The sequence below is a fragment of the Microcebus murinus genome, chromosome 4, assembly GCF_040939455.1.
Source record: "Microcebus murinus isolate Inina chromosome 4, M.murinus_Inina_mat1.0, whole genome shotgun sequence".
In the NCBI taxonomy this organism is placed as follows: Eukaryota; Metazoa; Chordata; class Mammalia; order Primates; family Cheirogaleidae; genus Microcebus; species Microcebus murinus.
Window position 1 is genome coordinate 45,472,674 of NC_134107.1, and position 21,443 is coordinate 45,494,116.

Consider the following 21,443-nt stretch of genomic DNA (forward strand, 5'->3'; position numbering starts at 1 on the left):
CACCTGCCCTACTGGGTATTTGGGAAGATTGAAAGGAATAGCCCAGGGAGCTAACTCATGTCCCTTTGGTCAGAGTGCTGAACAAGAAGCTCTGCTATTAGCAAGCTGCATGTGTTTGATCAAAAATGATCAGATTTTAAGACTTCAGTATTCAAGAAGCATTACTCTGGTTCATCTCTTTTCTTAATGTACTTTTTTTTTTTTATAATTTAGTGTTCCAATCACATCTCATAACCTGGGACTTCAGTTTCCTTATATGTAACATGGGGATCTGCCCTGCCTTCCTCAGTGGGTAGTTGGGAGGGGCAAGTAAGATGTGAATGTGAGCACACCTAAAGCTTCTTGTAGATGCAGGAGATGGCGGTGATGATGCTGTGACCAAAAACTTTTTTGGCAAAGAAAGCAGCATACGTATTAGGGAAGAAAGTTTGGGGAGCTGCCTCTAGATCTGAGCAAATGACACCTTTTGTTGTTGAATTTTAAAAATTATATCCTGAGAATGTTGGAATGTAAAGTTCATCTTAGTGCCTGTACTTTCCAGCGCAAGATTCATTGACTCAAGACTCTGGGTTTATTTAAGCTGGGACAGGTTGTGGGTGGGGAGCCCTGGAGTTGCTGTTAAGGTTGTGCTGGCTGCTGGATCTGCTCCAGGCACATAGGAGAGTCTCTTTGCTCTCATCTGCCAGAGATCTACCAGCTGATCTTGGGGTAGGACCAAAAGCTATTTGGGGGCTACTGGGTGTCACGCAAGTGTTGTCATTCTGAACTTTGGCCCTGGGCACAAGGAGGAGGAGGGAGGGAGGGAGAGGGAGTTGTAGATGGTGTAGGTGGTTGTAGATGGTGCTATTTTCCTGATGCCTTGTCTTCAGGGCTTTTTGATCATGGCCAGGAGGCTGCCAGCCCACAGACTGCTAAGGGAAGCGGACAGCAGGTTATCATACAAAGAACATAGGAATAGAAGACCTGGATTTATGTCCCAGCCTTTTCACTTGTTGACGAAATTATCTTGTGCAAGTCTTACTTAACCTCTCCAAGCCCAGTTTCCTCATTCATAAAATGGGCGTTGATGGTATAAATATGCCAGTGTGTAAAAAAATGCTTTGTAGACTGTAAAGCCCTTTAGAGGCAATAGTGGATACTGTTGTTATTGCTTTATTGTTATTCCATTATGAGCAGGGCATTTTTGTTTTTGTTTTTTTTCCTTTGGTCCAGGTAGAAATGAATTAGAGTTTGCATTTTCAAATTCTCTGGTGAGTAGAGATGACTATCTAGAAAGAGGTGGGTTGTAAATAAAGCCTAACTCTTGAATGTGGTGCAAGGATTTCTAAAACAAGTGCTAAGAAGAGCTGCTTTATGCTTTTTGTCCTTGTCTTAGGTGCTCATGGCTAAACTTTGCTCTTTTGGGAAGACCAGGCTGCTGCCTGCCTGCCAGATGAGGTCATAGGATTCCACATGCTTGCCTGGGACCAGGAGCTGTGATTTCAGAGGCTGGCTGTGGTTGGGAAGGGTGAGGGTGTGGTGGGGTGGTGCACAGTTGTATGGCCAGGGAGCAGCCCGGCCTGATAGCTCTGCCTGCTTCTTCACCTTTGGCTTGTTAGGATTCAGGCTGCTCTAACCCTCAGTGCCCAGCCTACCCCAGACACCAGGCACAGGAGGCCCTGACCAGGGCTTGGGCAGAGTAAGAAAAAACTTTGTAAGCTTAGAGAGTTTTTGTTTTTTAACCTTTGTGCTATGCCAATTTAGACCTCTCCAGGGAGGCTCAGTGCTCAGTTTGGAGATGGGGCTATCTTAACATTACCAAACCGAGATGATCTATTGACTCTGATAGTGAAAGCATTTTAACTGTTTGTGTTAGGAACCTTAAAAAATGATCATGCCCTTTGATTCAGTAATTTTGCCTCTGGGACTTTAACCCAAGGAAATAATTTGAATTGCAGAAAAAGCCTATACTCCAAAGATATATTGATTATAATAGTGGGTAGGGGGCACCTGCATTAGAGAAATGTAAATCTTTATAGAATATAAGCACAATTAAGTAAAGACTTTTTTTATTCACTTTGTATCTCTACCACCTAAAGCAGTACCTAGCACATGGGTGCCTAGTAGACATATTTTGAACAATTATATGAAAAAAAACTTACATCCATATGATAAGACTATTATTCAGCTATTTTAAATGAAGAAGTCTTGATGACATAGGACATTTTCTATGTTAATAGAATGTGGAAAAGCAGGACATAGATTTTTATCTACAGTAAAGTCACAATTGTCTTTTTAGATAGAGGGATAAAACTTGGAAGGAGAAAATACCAGGTATATCTCTACATGGTGAGGTCATGAGTGATTTTTTTCTTTCTATATTTTCTAAAATGTCTAAAATGACTATGATTTTGAAGAAATTTTTAATAAATCATATTCTTTTATAATAAAAAGATTTGTTTATTTGTGGAGGAAACCAGCAGGCACTAGAGCCAGCTCCTCCTCCTTTTCAAAGAACCAGGCAACTTTTGTCAGTGCACAAAACACCTACACACTTTGGTTGCGTCTGTCAGCTTGGCATGGAAGTGGATCCCTCCTCACTTCAAAAGGGCCATAGAAACTTTACGGTGTTGAAATTGTGCCGGTCATGTTGCAGCGACATGCCCATGTATTTATATCCCATCATGGAAGTGAAGACATTTTGTAGTAGGGAGAAGAATTTTAAGAATAAAATTTTCTGGGTAGGTGGTTAATTCTTAGAATTCTTTCACTGGCTCATAGTTTTGAGAAGCTGTCGAAAGTGTCTGATTTCCTTCATTCTTGTTGTAGCTCGTGCTGTCTTAAAGTAACTTTTGTTTAACATTTCAGGTTGTTGGAGTAAGTACTTCATGGAATGTCTCTCCAAGATGCATTGTTCTCTTGGGGCCAAGACTTCCTTAAAATTAAAATCTCTGCCTCTTAGGTGGGCTTTGGCACCTGAGCTGGAAATTCTTGGCTTTTCAGTGTGGTAGGGTTCTGACAGATTAAGTGTGTCTCAGAGGAAAGGCCCACCTTCTTTCTCAATCTGTGAGGAACCTTCGGTGACAAGGGTCCCCAGACATTGCTGCCCTGTTGTGTCTGTACTCTTTCCATTTATGTGACTTCTCATTCATCATCTCTCTTTCTCTTTAGCCATAACCAGCAGACCACAGCATTCAGGCATCCTGTGACCGGGCAGTTTTCTCCAGAAAACAACGAATTCATTCTTCAAGAAGAGTAAGTATTTTTATATATTCTCCTTATCTAGGCAGAGTTTGGGAGCTTAAAGTCATTTGCTCAAAACAAAACCTGCTGGACTGTTTTTTTCTCTCAGAGGACCTTGGAGTGAGTTGGTGGCTTCAAAGTGAAATGCAAGAAGAATTTTATTTTCCCTTCTCCAGACTCCTCTCAGTGGGAACATGTGGAAGAGGGGAGATGATGTAGGGATGTACTGTGGTGGGAATTGTCAGAGTCTCTTAAAAGTTTCCTATTCCCTGAATGAATCTTTTCCTTTGATGCATCCTCTAACACACTGGCTGTGCTCTGAGAGGACCCACTCATGTGGATGAAAATGCAGCTTCTTCAGATAAGCTGGGAAAGATGGTGCATGCCTGGAGTCCCAGCTACTTGGGAGGCTGAGGTGGAAGGATGGATTGAGCCCAGGAGTTCAAGGCTAACAAGACCCCATCACTTAAAAAAATACACACACACACACATACACAAACACACACATATATAGCTTCAGACTGAGCTGAACCAGCCTTCCAGGGAAGCCTCAAATAAGAGTCCAAAGCCAGGGCTTAGAGGAGAGGAGAGCTGGTAATACCCATCGTCCCTGAACAATCTGAGTTATTTCTGTTCTCTTTTCCTAACTTGGGCACTTTCCTCCTTCTCAGCTCAGTTTCAGCAGGGTCTCTTGGGTACCCAGAGGCGGGTTCTACCACCCAGGGCTTGTCTGCCTAAAAATACATATACAGCCCAAGTAGGAAATATGCTTTTCCAAGAAATGTGTACAAGTGTCTCTGTCGCCTCCTGCTCATCTGCGAGAGTTTTGTTTGAAGAAAATATTTTGGGAGAAAGCTAATAAAGGGATGTTAGCTTTAAGTATTTTTTCCTTCTTCAAATCATTCTTCATCTGTTTAGTTACTTGGACCAAATAATGATCTTAAAATACTGGGATTTATATTTTTACAGCATTTCCCTCCCTCTGTACTTATACCTTTAAACTTTTCACTATGGAAAGTTTAAACATACACAAATGTAGAAAGAGTTGTGTATAAATTCAGTGTACTCATTGCCTATCTTCAGCTATTTCTAAAACATGGCTAATTTTATTCCATTTATACCCTCCCCCTCATCCCCTGGATTATTTTGAGGCAGATTCCAAACATAATATCATTACACCTCTATAGCATTTTTCAGCTTAGAATCATTATCCTACAGAACTTTTAAAACTGGAAATCTATAATGATAGTAAAAACTGACATTCCTTGTGTGTTTGCTCTGTGCCAGAGGCTTTCCATTCATATCTCATTTGATACAATAATTCTGAGAGGTAGACCATCATCACCATTTTAGAGATGAAGAAACTGAGACTCAAAGAAGTACAGTCCCTTGCCCAAAGTCACATGACCAGAAGCAGAGAGCCAGGGGAGACATCCCAGGGGAGCTCGGCTTCAAGGTCTGTTGAGTCCAGCCCCTGCCATAGTCAGAGGCAGCGTGCTAAGTTGTTTTGATGCTAGTGGTTCATGGGACATGACTGCCAGAGTCTGGAGTTGGGGATCTGACTTTGGAAGCAGTAATATTATTAATAGTAGAGAAAGAGTTAGTGGAAGGTAAAGATTGTCTTGTCTGTCAGATTGAAAAAGAGCTGTGTCAAGACAGAGCAGCAGGAGGCTGGGCATGGTGGCTCATACCTGTAATCCTAGCATTCTGGGAGGTGGGAGGCTGAGGTGGGAGGATTGCTTGAGGTCAGGAGTTTGAGACCAGCCTGAGCAAGAATGAGACCCCGACTCTACTAAAAATAGAAAAATTAGCCAGGCATGGTGGTGCATGCCTGTAGTCCTAGTTGCTTGGGAGGCTGAGGCAGGAGGATTACTTGAACCTAGGAGTTTGAGGTTGCTGTGAGTTAGGCTGATGCCACGGCACTCTAGCCTGGGTAACAGAGCACAACTCTGTCTTCAAACAAACAAACAAAAAAACACACCAAAACAGAGCAAGAATGTGGATTCACCAAATTCCAGCTCAGATTGAATGTGTTTATAGAATCCTGAAGGTCAGAAGCTCTTGGGAGGAACTGGACTCATTGAGTTCAGTCCTCTTCATTAGGCTCTTAGGCATCCCGGAGACATGGGAACCTGTCATTATTAAGGTCTAGATGGAGATCCATTAGAACCCTTAGCTTTGGAAGTTACCAACTTCAGTAGGAGCCACTAGAAAATGCGGACTTCCCATGACTAAACACTGTCAAATATACTTCCTTTTCTTCTCCTTCTTAACAGAAGACTTTGTCCCCTGACCAATTCTGGGAAGGTAGCCTCTTTTTCTCCTACCAAAATATCTCTGTAATTAATCTCAGTTGCATCCAGTTCCCAAGGAAAAGATGTTCCTTCTTTTCAAGGGTCACTTTTTCTCTCTAGAGCCCATTTCCTGGATGTCATGGGGGTACCTACTTGTCTCAGGTGGCGGATGGCACTGGGTGACCAGACATTCTTTGCAACAGGCAGAATGTGCTTTAGGCATTGAGAGGAAGGGAGGATTCCTGTGAACTATATATCCCTATGCTGGGATCATTCCTGCATTTATTCATTAAATATCTAGTAAGTGCCTACATTGTGTCTGGGGCTATGTTGGACTTTACAGGTCCAGCAGCAAGCCAGACAGACGTGGTCCTGGTGGTGAGGAGCTCACGGTTTGAGTAGGGAAGATAGATGATGAAACAAGATATCAGAAATAAGAAACATCCATGATAGAGGAAACACATGGTCAGTGGGAGTTGATGAAGAGGACTCCAACCTGGCTGAGGGACCATGGAACGCCTCCCCATCCTGGGAAGGGATGTGGTTTAAAAAGACATCTGTCCAATCCAGGCGAATACCCTGGGCAAAGACCTAGAGGATAAGCCTGGGGGATCCACACCAGTTTCTTTAGAGTGGGACATGAAGAGCACTGGATGGATTCTGGAGATACCTGAGAGGTAAAACTGATAGGTCTTGGTGATTGATCGACTGCAGTTGGGATGAGAGAATGGGAAGGGTTTCTTGAAGAGCGGCCCTAAACTGGAGGGAGAGGGAGGATTTAGATAAAGGGGTGTTTACAGCTGAGTGTGCCCAGCCTTGGTGGGGTCAAAGGGCAAGAAGACTGAGTTGTAGTGGAGGTTTATCAAGGGGGTGTGTGGAGGCAAATTTGGAGAGGGAGGCTGCAGCCAATTACCTAATGTGCTTCCTCCTGAAATACACCCAGATTTACCTCCTTGGGGAAGCTCTGGAGGATAAGGTATGATTTCCCCTCACAGAAACCATTTTTTTAAGTATGCAAATGAACGAGATTCCTGTTTTGTTCCCTTAGAGGATCTTAATTTTTAAAGTTGTGTAGTTTGTTATGTGGTGAGGAAAAAAGGGTGGGATGACCATAGGGTGTCCCTTCACGTCACCTCTCACACTAATGTCTTTGGTGGAAAAAGAAAACTGGCTCTCTTCTTCTCCTCCCAAGAGGATCTGTGAAGGCCAGATGCTGGAGAGTTGTAACTACATTGACGATTCCTTGCCAGAGCCATCACCCAAGTTTCTTAGAGCTAATCCTTCTGGAGCAGTAGTTCTCAAAGCATGTGTTTCTGGATCAGCATCAACTGGGAACTTATAGGGAACGCAAATTCTCAGGCCCCAGATGTACTGACTCAGAGACTCTGGGCCCAGTAATCTGTGTTTTAACAAAATTTCCAGGTGATTTTTGATCAGGTGGTTTGAGAACCGCTGATTTTAGATGACTTGCTGTCTCCATCCCTCCCAAATCACTCTCAGGTTCTTCTCTTCACCTTTACGTGTCCTCTAGACACCTGTTATTCTCTGAGCTACAGTGACAATCTTAGGTAGATTTTAGTCAAATAATACTGAGTTCTTTCATCTGTGAGAAGAAAAAAAAATTTTTTTAAAGCCCATCTCCATGGTGACTTCTCTTGAGGCATTGTTGGTGTGAACAGGTAAATCTCCACCACTGTCGGCAGGTAGAACTCACCTGAGCTGCTTGGAATAACTGGTATGTGCCCACCAAAAGATGCTTTCCCATTTTACAGATTAGAGGCACGGAGAAGAGAAATAATGTGAAAGCTATGATGTGATGGGGCCAGAAGGCAGGGGCACCGAGTGTTCTTCCTCCCCTGTCAGCAACACAGAGTCAAGCAGGGTAGGCTAGGGGCTGCTGTGGCAAAACAAACAAATCTCAGTGATTCAGAAGAACAAAGGCTGATTTCTCACTTTCGCTTCATGTCCATCACAGGTCAATTGAGGGCATCTTTACTGAGGGAGTATCTTTACTTCATTTCTCTGCTTTCACAAAAGGCAAGCAAAACGGAGCTTGGTGAATTGTGCACTGGCTCTTCCACTCACATTTCATTGACTATAGGGAGTCAAGGGACTACGTCTGACTTCAAGGGGAGCAGGGAAGTGCATATCTACCTTGTACCTGGGGAGAGAATCAGAAATATTTGTTGGATAGTGCTAATGATTACACTTGATAATCCATAGTCCAGATTTATGAAGGGAAGCAGGACATTTTGAGTCTGTCACTGACAAGCTTCTTTTTCTGCATGACTGGAGCACTTGTTTTCTCATTTCACCTTCTCTGTTATGCTGCCCAATTCTTTATTAGAACCACGGAGGGGAGTGGGCATAAGTCAATGGGTTCTGTAGCCTTATCTCCCCAGGGAGCACTCCTCACCCACAAGCCAACAGGGAATGCCTCATGGGCAAGCTAATGTAAGCTCAGGCTGTATTAATAAAAGTACAATGCATAGAGAAAGGGGGAGAATAGTTCTGGTATATCATGTGATTGTGAATTACTACAGTCATTCATTCATTCAATACAAATTGATGAAGCACCAAGGGCATGCCAAGCTCCAAACACTGTGTTCTGGATATTAAATTTTAAGAGGGCTGTTGAGCAATTGAGATTCCCCTGAGGAGGGGGACCATTATGGCGAAGGATGGGGAAACCCCTGCCCTTTGACTTAGTGTGATGAATCTGCAGGAGAGAAGATGAAGGAGGATGTGGTAAAAGTCTTCAAGAAGGGCTGTCAGGTGAAAGTGGGGTACGTTCATCATGTTGCTGCTTATGGCAGGTGTCAGATCAATGACTAAAAGTTATAGTCAAGCAAATTTCAACCCAGTCTATAATTTTCTAGGAAAGACACTTTCTAAGCATCCCTTGTTTCAGGATCCAGAATTTCATCTTTAACATTAAATGAAGCAATCTACCTCCTAAAATTAGAGTTGGCTTTTAAAGTTATAATAGTATTACTATTATTATTTTTATAGCTAACACTTAGAGGAATTAATTACCAGGTACTTTTCTAAGTGCATTACCTATATTAATTTAATTTTCACAACAGTCCTATGAGGAAGATACCATTTTTATCATGGATACTAAAGCACAGAGAAGTTAAGAGTCTTGTTAAAGGTCATATGGCTAGTAAGTGACAGAGTCAGGATTTGAATCCAAGCAGTCTGGCCCTAGATGCTGTGCTTCTAAACACTATGTCGGACTGCCTCTCATTTCAGAGGTCTTTAGGGGACAGTCCTCTTCCTTGGCCCTACTCAATGTACTGACAGAATAGGCTACTTCTGCTGCATAGCAATTTTAATTGTAATTGCATTTGCAGTAATAAAATTTGATTTGTAATAACTTCACACTTGCTTGAAAGATGCCAAGCCTCCTCTATAGTCTTTTCTCTAGAAAATGTTTTCAAACTTTTTATTATAGGGCCTAATTTCCAGTGATTGGATCATTTAGCTCCTCTTCTTAAGCCTCTTTCCTGATTCTCAGTGACCTTCTTGAATTGTGAGCTTGAAGCCAGACCCTTTGTGGCCAAAAGGGCCACACACAGGGGCCCTCCTAAAAGAGTAGTCCTTGGCACAGGGTACTTCCCAGACTGCAGTTTGGTGTTTAGAGCTAGCTCACGCACGGGAGTGTTTTCTCTACAGTGCTGGGCTGCCCAGGAAGCCGCTGACAAACGCCTCTGCAGCTCTCGGGGAAGAGGAGGGAAGCGGAGGGAAGCATTCCCGAGCAGTGACGCTGGCAGCTGACTGACAGCAGGCTGTGTACACCGATCCCCAGGCTCTGCCAACCATTTGATGTTGAGGTGGGGCCTCGGGTTGAGAGAGTGTGCTTGGGAAGTTCAGAAGCCTGCTGTTGTGCTGAGAAGCCAGCTGCAAGGCATGCAATATCACCTTGGAGGTTCCTCGCTGGGAGGATACTCTTGCTTGGTCTGCCTTTCTCAGCATCCCAGTGAGTTTAGCTTGTTCCTTCCACTGGGGTCTGAGCAGCCCTCAGTTTTCTCATTGGATTGTTTGGAAAAGAAACACAAGTTGGAATTGACTGGAATGTTGTGAGTGGTATTTAGAGGATACCACTTAACAAGTTACTGTCTTGCTGAAGGTAAGAATTATCTTCCTGATCTTCAACTTTGTTGTTAAAGGGGATTCATTTTGCAGACTCTGCTGAGGCATGTGCTGATTATGGCCCTGGGGGTGGGGCATCTCCTGCTGCTAGGAGATGGCTGTCTCCTGTTCCTCTTGCAGCTACAAGTTGGTAAAGCTGGCATTGAGAGATTTAGAGAGCACTGGGGGGGGAGGGGTGTCCTAAACTCCCAGAGGAATCTGCCCTGATGCTCATCTGCTGAGCCCTGGCCTGTGGGGCTGATGCATTGCTGTCTGCAGCTGATATAGCCAGCACCTTGTCTCTAGACACTGGCAGTCTTGGACTAGCTTTGCCTGTTGCATTTGGTTACCATGGCAGCAGAAAAAATGAGGAAAAATGGAAACACCTGGCAAGCAGATGCAGAAACTTGACTGTTCAGTTTTCCTCCCTGGACTAGGAGACAGTGTTTGTGATAGTCACAGGTAGGGGAAGAGATCGTGATGGGGACCTCAGTTCATTCAAACACCTGGGTGTTGGCTTGGCTTTTGGTGTTGCTGTTTCTAGGGGCATTGGCATTGGGGACGCAGTCTTTGCCACACAGCGACCGGCTCTGTCTGTGCTGGCGAAAACACTGCAGTGGGTGCTCTGCTGTGTGAGGAAGGGAAGCTGCTTGCAAACAGTAATTTCGTTTCTTCCTGTGACTTCCCTTCTTGCCCTCTTCTTCTACCCACCCCCTGGAACTGCTCCGATCTCCATTAGAAAAATGCCATTGTCTAATGAGAGAAGTGGCTGCTGGTAAGCTAGGAGGAGCAGATAGGCTAGAAGAGGGCTTGCCAAAGTTGCCGATTATAGAACTGTAGCATCTCTGCAACAGTAAAGCAGAGGTGGAAGGAACAGTTGGGGTCAAGGTCTCATTCTCTCCCTGCACAGAGGAAGCTGCAGAAACCTGGACAGTGAAAGAGACCGGCCCAGGGTCATACAACAGGGTGGGGGCTTGTGCTTGGGCCAAGTTTGGGGCAATTTTCTGATACTGACAGGGGTGCAGGTTCAGCACAAGGCTTACTGAGTTATTTTCATGCCTGGTAAGGTGTGCTTTTGGGCTGGTTTATAGCTCCTGGGGTGGGGTAAGGAACTGGAGCCTGTGTTTAGGAGAGGAGTTGAGGGATAAGGGGAAGGAACACAGTAAGCCATAGTTGAGTAATGAGGCCATAGTTACTGAATGAAAACCTGTGTCAGACACCCCCCCAACACCGGGTGTGGGGAGTTTACAGTGAGTGTTGGCGGTCTGTCTGTGTGTGTCTCCTTCTCTGGGAAGAGGGGGTGTGGAGGTATTTGCCTGTTTGGGATAAGAGCTCTCTTTTTTCCCTGATTTTCACTGTGCATTGCTTATCCCAGACTCTTAGTTGATGGGTATAAGCTCTTTAAAAATGTTGCTGGTGTCGTGAGTGTGCCTTCTTCTCATTCACCCCTCCTCTCTTACCAGCAATTTTAGCTGAGCTCTCTGTGTGTAGAATCCTTGAATACAGAGCATGAATTTGGGGCCCTTTTTCCCAGGAATTAATGGGAGACAGGTGTCATTTAATGAGATTGTCTCAGTAAAAGATTTCTGTTTCCCCATAGCTTTCTAATCTCCTGTCATATCCTTGATGTCTCTGGCCTTAATATTCTCCTGGGGGGAAAATGGGAGCCGAATCCCTCAGCCACAGGGTTGCTACACTTAAAAAAAAGTTTCAGATAAGATATTTATAGGGATGTTTATAGGAAATGCTTGTTGTTTAAAGTTAATTGTTTGGCACCTTGTGCTGTCTGGAGAGAAATGCCTTAGAAATAAAAGTAAAGTATAGCTGGCATTTAAGTTCTGGGGTCTCTACTGGTAACAATTACAAATAATCCTTTTCATTTCATGCAGTGCTTCATGGTTTTCAAAGCGTCATTTCAATTTATTCTACTACCTTGTGAGATGAGAGGTGGTTTTACACATTTGGAAAACTGGAAACTGAGGCACCAGAACTCATACGACTTGTAGAGGAGTCTGTAAGCTGCAGGACTTGGCTGAGATCCAGGTGTTCTGGGTTCTTCTCCACTATCCCTGGATCCTCTTGGTTTGGGGATTGGTCTTGAGCTGAGAAGAGCAAACACCTGCTTCCCTCAGACTTTGGGCCTTGCCACAGCTGATCACTTTGGGGCAAAGCCAGGCTTGGAAGTCCAGCTTCTCTGTCTTGGGAAAGTCATTAATCTCTCCGAGCCTATTTCCTCATCTAGAAATGGAGATGCTAAAACTGACTCTGCAGGGTTAAATAACATAATGTAGGCAAAGTGCCTGGCACACGGTAGGTGCTCAACAAATACAGCCCAGTCCCTCTGCTTGCTTGACCTTGCCCTGTCTTTTAAGGGTTGGTGATATTTGGGTTAGTGACCTCCCTGTTGTGACAGAGAGGTTGGGGAATGGTCTGGTTGTGACCCCACTTCAGCCTGCTTTAGTTCACACTGTTGATTGACAGGCAGCTGAGGATCCCATTAACCAAACTCACCTAAATTCAGACCCAACAGAAAAAAGTGCTTCTGTATTTATAACCTCCTTTTCTTACATCTGTCAGTATCTTACATGTGCATTTAGTCCCAAATATTCAGGAAGCAGAAGCACTCCTTTTATACATGTGGAATGGAGGGACAGAGAAAGCGACCTCCTGCCCAAGCTCACCTGACATCCATAACAAAGTTCGGAGGAGAATCAAGCCACTTTCCAGTTGGGCTTCTCCAGACTGATTTTGTGTAGTCCTTACTTCTTTTGTTCATTTCAGATGGGAGGCAGTTGCATTAAAATTCTAGCTCACTGTTTCCAACTTCAGCCCACACCCCTCCAGTAAAATAATCAGCATTCACATGCAGCCCAAGCCAAGGAAAGGGAGGTCTTTGTTCAGATCATCCCACTGTACTTGGGGAATCCAGATAGCACAGAAACCTGGCAAACAGCCTTTTAAGTTAATAGGTTTTATTTGATGACACCAAGAGTCTGTGTGTGCAAGTTTTTTTGGTCTCTTCTCCCTGGGATCTGAGGTGACTCAATGTGCCTGAGGACATGCTGGTGGGAACTAAATGAGCAGTTGCTCAGCTCAGGGGCACAAGCTTTTCTCTGGGGAGGGAAGTTCTTGGGTGAGACTTGTCAATAGAGTACACTCTGAAGAGTGTACTGTCTGAGGAGTGGTTTTGGTTGACAAATCAGTGTCTGTCCCACTGAGCTCTTAAGTGGGAAACACCCATAAGATGTAACTAGCTGAAAGCAAATGTACCAGAATCCAAGTGAGTGATGTTCCTTTCAGTGTTGTCTCTGCAGGAGACTATACACATGCACCACTGACATTTCCGTTGCTCAGACCATTGGCGTAAACCACTTCTTGGAGTTTCCATCAAGCCAGTTTTTTAGCCAAGTGAGAAAATTATTTTTGAAACTTTTTTCATAACCCCATTTTTGGATACCAAATGGTGTTCCCAAACATGACCATGACTGTTTTTTTTTTTTTTTAAAGCTATTTGTAATTCCAGATAACTCATAGTTATTTCTGAAAGTCATGCTCAAACTTAGAAGACCTGAGAGATCATGATGCATGTTGAGGAGCTTCTTACGAATGTCCTCTAAAGGCAGATCTCATTACTTGGACTAGTGGGTAGCTCTGTGTGCCTTGTTCTTTCAAAGAGCCAGTTCAGGGACTGCTGGATAACAGTTGAGTCTATTGCTTGTGTTGGGAGCTGTCTCTGCCCACTGGGGACCCCTGGTGAAGACATGTCCCCTCTTTGCAGAGACAACACAGTCTCCTCCTTGGGGCAGATTTAGTTTGAACTTGAGTCATATCTCCTAATAAGCTTTCTTATGGGTGTAGCTGAGTGGTGGTGTCCATGAGGAACAGAGTTGTCTTTGTGTGTTTTTTCCTATTCTTCTTTCCCTCTTGCCCACCACTGTCCCTCATGGATGCTGGGGACATAACCAGTCCCTCTGTAGCCAAAATCTGTTCCCTGCTGGCTCCCTAGATGGGAGTTGTGTCCTCTTTCCTGACCTACCCAAAGCTGTGGGGCAGTCATCTTTCTTCCTGTGCTATTAGCTGGGAGAAGCTCCCCAGCCAGCATCTCAGAAGCCAGGTGGGGAGGGGGACATGGGGTCAGGATGCAGAGGAGGGCAATTAAAGTTAGCGCTCAGAATTGTAAGGTGCAGAAATGGCAAAAGTGTCCATTTGTCCTGGATTTCTTGGGCCAATCACAAATCCAGTTACTCTTTTCTTTGTCTTACAGAAGAGTAATAGCATATCTAGTTGATGGAATGTGATGCAGTCATTTAAGATGATGTGAATTAGTTTAAAATAATGGAGAAGATATTTATATTACAGTAAGTTTTTTTAAATGGAGATGCAGAATCATAAACACAGTATGATCATGATTATATGTAAACAAAGAAGCACCTTTCTTTCCCCTCCCCCGTTGCCCCAAAAACAGACATATAAAAAAGAATGGAAGCAATTATACCAAGTGTTACAAAATGCTTTTCCTTTCAGTAGCAGGACTGTGGGTGATGTTTTTCTCTCCTTTCAGCTTTTCCTTATATTTCTCAAATATTCTATAATAAGCCTCTATTAGTGTCTTAAGTGGGAGCAAATTACACTTGATGAAATCGCAAACATCTCTTTTTTATTGTTGGACCTGGTGTCCTGAATTTTCACTTAGAGATACAGCTGCCATAACTGAGGCAACCTGAGAACTCTTTTTCCTTGTCCCAACCTCTGAAATCTGAAGAGTCAGGCAAGAGCAGGTTCCGGGAGGATGTTTTGGACATAATTCTGCCTAGAGGCAGGGGGTGGACAAGGCAGGCTCTTGGAGCCCCTTCCCACCCCTCAGCGGTGATTATCTCTTGTTGCTGCACACAGCTTCTGCCAGCAGTGAGCGTGGTAACATTCTCCTTCCGAGTGGGGAGCAGTAACAAAGGTCTGGCTGGATGGAGGCCGGGGGCGGGGAATCTGGAGTGAGTGCCTAAGCTCATAAGGAGCCAGTGATCTTTCTGCCTGGTAGGACTTGCACCTCCAGCTGCCAAGCATCCTGCAGGGCCCAGCCCCAGGGTGCCCGCAACGGTGGTCCTGCTGTTGGCGCTGCTTGGAGAGCACACAGAGGTTGCGGCTACTTCTGCAGAGAACTTCCATCATAATGCGGAATGTCAGAGCTCTGATTCAGGGCACGGGACGGATCACTTATCCTTTGAGCAGCAGTGGTCTTTGAAGGAAGCAGCATACCTCCAGGGTGGAAACTAAGATTTTTTCCCCCTTTGCATCTCTCTAAAAGTGAGCCGGGTGGAGGACATCCAGACTGCTTCGTCCTCAGCTGCATCCTGCCTGGACTCCCCCAGCTCCAGCTCTGCAGGGTCCTGGCCCAGGCCTCCAGGGCAGATTTTCTCCACGCTTCAGGCAGAGAGCCTCAGTTTACTACAGTCTGCCTGGTTCTAACTGCCCAAATCCTATTGCCCAGGGGCAGAACTCTGAGACTTCTGTTTTGAGAAATTCTTGCTGATCCCAGAGTCGGCAGGGTCTTGGAATCAGGCATCGAGCTGTTCAAGGGTAGATACTGAATTTGTGTGGGGGCATTTGTTGCTGCTGATTTGAAAAACGCTGGCAAATGCTGAGGCTCTGTGGAGGCAGGTGAGATGGACTCTGTCTAGTGTCTCTTGTGTGTCATACTGAGATGTCCCCAGAGTGCTGGCCCTTCCAGGGCAGTTTCTCAGCGGGAATCTCCATGTTGCTGGATGCTGATGGGGGAAGCCCCGGGATGCTCACTGGGGCCCGAGGCTTGTTTAATTTCTTCCTGCTCTCCAGGCATGGCACAAAGGGTTAATATCTCCGATGGCTCTATTTTGGGGCTGATAGCATGCTTCCAGAATAAGTCTCTTTGTTGAGTAGTCTATTTTGGGAGGCAAACCCCACTGGTGTTTATGTAAGCGATTCTCTGTGTGTATCTGGGGGTGTGGTTGTATGTGCAAGTGATTTCTTGTTACTAATTATAAACAGCTTCTTTTGGGAGCCAGGGAAATGGAGGTGTGTGTATGTAAGGGTATGGATTGCTCTTGCTTGCTGAGAGGAATGGTATGACTATACATGCCCATCAGATGAGACTGTCATAACAGACACCTGATTAAGACTGTGGGGGCCTTAGGACTATAGGCAAGGGTGACAATCTGGGCCCCTTTGTGGGGTGTCAGTCTGTAGAGACGTGCCATCTGTCATCCTTATTTCCCTGAAGCACATGGTTAGGCTGGCAATGTGGCCCTCTGGCTGCAGTCTGGAATCAGGTGGTCTCCAAAAGATCAGGCCTGAGTTGTTTAAGGCCCAGCAACCAGTTCCAATCTGGAACAAATCTGACTTCGCTTTCCACTCGGCAGCTTGGCACTGACTCACGGGATTCCCCTATGTCTCCGCACAGGCCAAATCCACATATGTCGAAGCAAGAGAGAAACCAAAGACCGTCCAGCATGGTCAGTGAAACGTCCACAGCTGGGACCACTTCCACCCTGGAGGCAAAGCCTGGACCCAAGGTGAGCTCCTGGCCATGTGTTCCTTCCTCCCCCTCTTTTATATTTTGCTAAGCCCCTTTGTAAAAGGAAGCCCATTGATCTTTTCTATAGTTTTGTGAGGGATAGCCATAAGAAGTGCTCTCCCCAAATGACAGATCAGAATATTGAGGCCAAGAGGAGTTATAACCCTTGTTCAGGAGAATAGATGATTGCTGACAGACCCAGGACTGATGCCTCGGACCTTGAGCATGTTCTTCACTTTGCTGGCGTGGTGGGGAGGGCCACACCTCTCGTCCGCCTGTGGATGTGTGTTAGAGAGCCTGGAGAGATTTGGTGACAGATGGGCCTGAGGAAGAGTGCCTTTGAGAAGGGCCCAGAAGTTTTTGTGCTCAAGGTGTGGGAACACTGAGACGCAGGGAAAAGAACCAGCATTGTGGCGAAAGGGAAAGTGCTGAGAGGTGAACCCAGATAGGAGGGGAAAATATATGGAAATGGGCAAACTCTGTGACCAAGAAGTAGCTTTGCTCCAGAAAGCCATAGGACATATTAGAGCTAACAGCTGCTGAAAGTTGATTGAAAAATCCCTTTAAATTTTTTTCTCTGTGACCCAGCTGGGAGGCTTGCCAGGTCTTGGGCTCACCTTTTAATTAGAATGCTGTAGCCATGTGCATGCCTGTTTCCTGGCTTGTTGCTGTTCTTTTCATCAAAGGGTCCTGCCGCTTAGAGTAAGGCAGAAAGAGCCGACAGTCCTCCAAACATACACGTGCTTTTTTGTGCCTCCCTAAGTCCTCTACTGCTAGAGTTCAAGTCTGCTTTCTCGTAGATCATAAAGTCCAGCAGTAAAGTCCACAGCTTTGGCAAGAGGGACCAGGCGATCCGGAGGAACCTCAATGTTCCAGTGGTGGTGAGGGGCTGGCTGCACAAGCAGGTGAGGATGCTGAGGAGTGAGCGTGGGGCGGGGGAATGGCTCTTGCCCCAGGAAGCTGGGAACAGGCTCATAAGCTTTCTGTTCCTGAGTTTGTCTGGGACAGGTTGATTCTGCCCACCGTGCTGAGGGACTTGCTGTGTGTTCTTATGAATGGACTATGCGATCAGTGGTTATAGCTTCTCTCCCAAAACCGACTTGACCAGTTTGGCCCCTGGAGCTATTGGCTGCCCTGGGACCCAGGCCATGGTGTGGGTGGCTCAGCATGAATCCAGCCTTACTGCCAGTCTTCTGCCAGCACTTGCCTTCCTGATGTCAAAGAGTTTTTGTCATCATTTGGCTGAAAAAGTCTATCTTTTCCTCTCCCCCATGTCTAGCACACATATCTAGCTAGCTACCTAGCATCTGACATTCCACATCAGCCAGACTCAGCTCATTGGCTTCTTAGCCCTCTCTCACTCTCTCTCTTTCCCCCAGACTGCTTTTTCTGGATCTGAGTGATGGTACCCCTGCTCTCCCAGGCACTCAGGGTGGAAACTTCAGCATCATCACCAGATCCTCCTCCCCACCACATGTTCGGTCAGGAAGCCCTGTCTACTCTGTTTCTGCCGAGGCCATCCTTCATTGCTATCCCCATGGCCAGTTGATCCACCTCTGGTCCTCTGGCCCTGGCTAGGCTGTGAGCTCCTGGGGCCAGAGACCATATCTCTTTCACCTTCCTCTTCTCCTTGCCTTTCATTCATTCATTCCCCCAGTGCCTGCCCTGTAAGTGCTCTCAGTGCAGGTGTCAAGAGACGAATAACAGGTGGCTCCTGCGCTTGAGAAACTCTCACCTACCAGGGGAAGCAGGTAGCACATCTCTGGTGTGTTAAGTCATCACCCAGCCCAGTCTCTCATATAGTATCAGATCCAAAAAAACCACAAAGCAATGATGCCAGTTTTAGTCAAGGCTTTGTGGAAAGAGAGGGAAGCATTACGTTGCACACCACACAGAAGAAATCCTGAACATCCCCTTGGAATCTTTCCCCCTGGTTCTCCCATGGCAGCTCCAACAACTCTCCAGCCTCTTCTCAGGCTCTCCTGGCACCACCCTCTCTTGCTCCCATTCTCCCCTCGCAGCTCTTTTCCCCTCTCTTCTCTTATATCTGCCCATCTTTTTTTCTTACTAGAGTCATTTAACCCTCTGATTTCTTCCATTTGCATCAGTGTCTCCACTAAACCAAAGATGTTTCTTTGAAATGCAGAGGGTCAGGGGGAGGGGTTTGTAAATAATTCATTTCCCCAACTCCTACCCGCTAGCCCAGGTAGCTGTAGCAGAGATCTGTGCAGAGTGCTGTGGACACTTCCTGGAGGAAGTGACGTTTGAATCAGGCATGGAAGGATAGATGAGAGCTCTCCAAACAAAGCAAATATCGTGTGCCAAGACCTTAGAAATCATGTGGTTTATATGCAGGAAATATAATAAAACTGATATATAGTTGAAATCTTCAAGTTAAATTTGTTTTTTAGCATTTTAGTAAGTAGAGAATCAATAATCCTCATTGTGTTTAGGTTTAGAAATTGTCATTTTTTTTTTAATTCAAGCTTGTCAAAAACTGCTGCAGAAGGAAGACATATTTTAACAGGCTTTTCTAGAGTTAAAACAAGCTGTGGAATTTTCCTGGCTTTGGGAGAAAACTGACCCCAAAACATTGCTATTTTCCTACCTTGGCCATGTGTTTTTGAATATTTGCAATTATTTAAAATGTTCTTAATAAGTACAAATCTCTACATTTTAGTTGAGTAAAGACAGAATTTTGTTATGAGACAATTTGATAGCAAAGAGAATCCAAATCTTTTTATATTGAATGGAAGGAAGACACAGCAGCAAAATCAGTACCATATGGTATAGAACTGAGCTTAGTCAAATGGAACTTTGCCTCAGTTAATTCATTAGCTGACTTAAACTCTTTTCAAACTTAAACTCTTTCTATGTAAATTCAGTTTTCCAATTAGCATAAATGAAGATATTTTACAGCTTAGCACCTAAATAAGAAAAAAAGCCAACAAAAACTTCCTTTTTGTTAAGAACTGATTATTTTCTTAATGTGAGGCTTATATTTTTGAATTCACATTTTGCTTTTTAAAAGAAGATGGCTTGTATTAATTTATTTCCAGGAGACAAAAATAAAATAAAACTCCCTGGGGATAAACTGTCATTGAATCTGAATTTTGATGTCCTATTCAGAGAATAGCTATTCAATAAAACATTGATTTATTAAAAGAAAGAGTGAATATGGGCAAGTCTTGGTTCCAGAATCGGTATACATGACTGGGGAGGGGGAACAATATGCTCAGATATTGCCCTGACTTGTTTGCTTTGCTTTGCAGGACAGTTCTGGAATGAGGCTGTGGAAAAGGAGGTGGTTTGTGCTTGCTGATTATTGCTTGTTCTATTATAAAGGTGAGCTGAAGCTCTGGCCACCAAGGGCTCTTTGTGATAGCCCAAGTGGAGAGGGGATACAAATGGCAGTCTTCTCAAACTCAATGATGAGACCAATGGCCTGAGCTAAATAGCAGCCTGTTACACTGGCAACATGTTCACTTTTACATATGTGGATGGTGGGTGACTCTAGTTTTACCAGTCCCGACACAGGAAATTTAATCTATTGAGTTAAACTAAACAGAATCCAATCTGCCTATTGCTTAGGGTCTTAAGATCCAGAGTCATCTCAGCTTCTGCCCCACCTGAGACATACGCACATTTGGACTGGTGAGAAGTATGGATAAATCATTGTATTTTGTAATCTGTCACCTGCAATTTGTCCTCTGTGATATTGCATGGGCAACTGGTGAATTGGCCACCTGAGTTTTTATGGAGCTCCAGTATATAAAATTAGGGACGGTACAGTGTTGAGAAGAAAGTCTCAGAATGTGGAGGAACAAATAAACAGCTTACTTTGAAGACCAGACCAGACTGATTTGTGCTTTAAAAGACAGCCAAAGTTGTTAGGCATTTCAGAGGGGGTGAGAGGTGAATTCCATGTTGGAGAATCTGGGGAGGCTTCTTAGAAGAGAGAGGATTTGAGGAAAGATTTTTTTTCCAAAGTAAAACACAGAGGTTTCACAGGATACTGACTAGCTTTTTACTTTACATAGAATTTAAGTAAACTTTGATACTCTGTTTTCCAAATTTTACTAAATTAGAGATAGCTCGCTGCAATAGCAGAGAAATTGATTATATGAAGTGATTTGTTCAAGCAAAAGAAGAGACTGAAATTCTACATAACTTTGACACAAGAATTCCTATATGATTTGAGATTGTTTAGCATAGCATTAATCAGTATTGCTCACATTACTCTCAAGGTATTACTTTATTACTGTTACAATAGAGTGCTATAAAATTATATATGTATATGACAATGGGCCATAAAAATAACAATATAGCAAGGTGTCTCCATTAAAAAAAAGAAGAGAGAGGATTTGAATTGGGCTTTTAAGAATGCATAGAGCTTTGGGGAGATGGACATTACTACAAGGAGAGGAAATAACTTGAGTAAAGATCTAGAAGCAGAAGAAGGTGACCAGGTGAGTCTTGCATGGAAGATATACTAAGAGATAAAGCTTAGGAGGTGAGTAAGAGCCAAAATGAAAGGGCTATCACAGATGGCATGGGAATTTGGGCTTTGTTTTGTATCTAGTGGGGATTCAGCAAGTGCCTTTGAGTAGGAGAGCAACAGGACCAACTCTGTCACTAGGAAGTAAGTTACCTCCAGTGATGGAGATGCTTTGAGGAAGGAGAGAATAGAAGTATAAGGTAGGATTTTTCATATATGCTGTACCTTTGCCTATGAGATTTGCTCCATCCAGACTGCCCTTCCTCATCCTTGAAGATCATTATCCTCTGAAGCCTTCTTGACTTCCCCAGACTGTGCCATCCTTGCCTCTGTGTCCTCACAGCACCGGCTCAGTTTCAGGAGTTAGCAGGTTGAGGGTGTTTACACGCCTGTCTTCCCCATCAAGGAAGGGGCCCTGTTGGAATCACCCCTGTGGTTCCAGCATTAGCACAGAGGTGCCCAGGGAGCACCTGTGTGATCAGTTAAGAGGAGATTGCTATAGTCCTTGGAAGACAGAAGGGGCCCTGAAGCAGGGCAGTGGGATGGACCAGCCCAGGGAAAGTGCCCAGAAGGTGGTTCTGATGTGTTTTTTTCCATTCAAAGACAGCCGAGAAGAAGCTGTTCTCGGGAGCATCCCTCTGCCCAGCTACGTGATCTCACCAGTGGCCCCTGAGGATCGCATAAGCCGCAAGTACTCCTTTAAGGTACCGCCCCTTCCCCTCTAGTGCAGCAGTTCCACCTTAAGAAA

General features: G+C 44.7%; 1 protein-coding gene across 2 annotated transcripts in view; it reads left to right on the forward strand.

Moving 5' to 3' along the window:
• PLEKHA7 (pleckstrin homology domain containing A7) overlaps positions 1–21,443 on the forward strand; it is a 214,381-nt gene that overhangs the window by 124,827 nt on the left and 68,111 nt on the right. For both annotated transcript variants that reach the window (XM_012780675.2, XM_012780678.2), the window contains exons 4-8: positions 3,151–3,234; positions 16,084–16,195; positions 16,998–17,102; positions 19,470–19,542; positions 21,299–21,399. In XM_012780675.2, the coding sequence (XP_012636129.2) occupies positions 3,151–3,234; positions 16,084–16,195; positions 16,998–17,102; positions 19,470–19,542; positions 21,299–21,399 (475 nt within the window). The remainder of the gene's footprint in view (positions 1–3,150; positions 3,235–16,083; positions 16,196–16,997; positions 17,103–19,469; positions 19,543–21,298; positions 21,400–21,443) is intronic.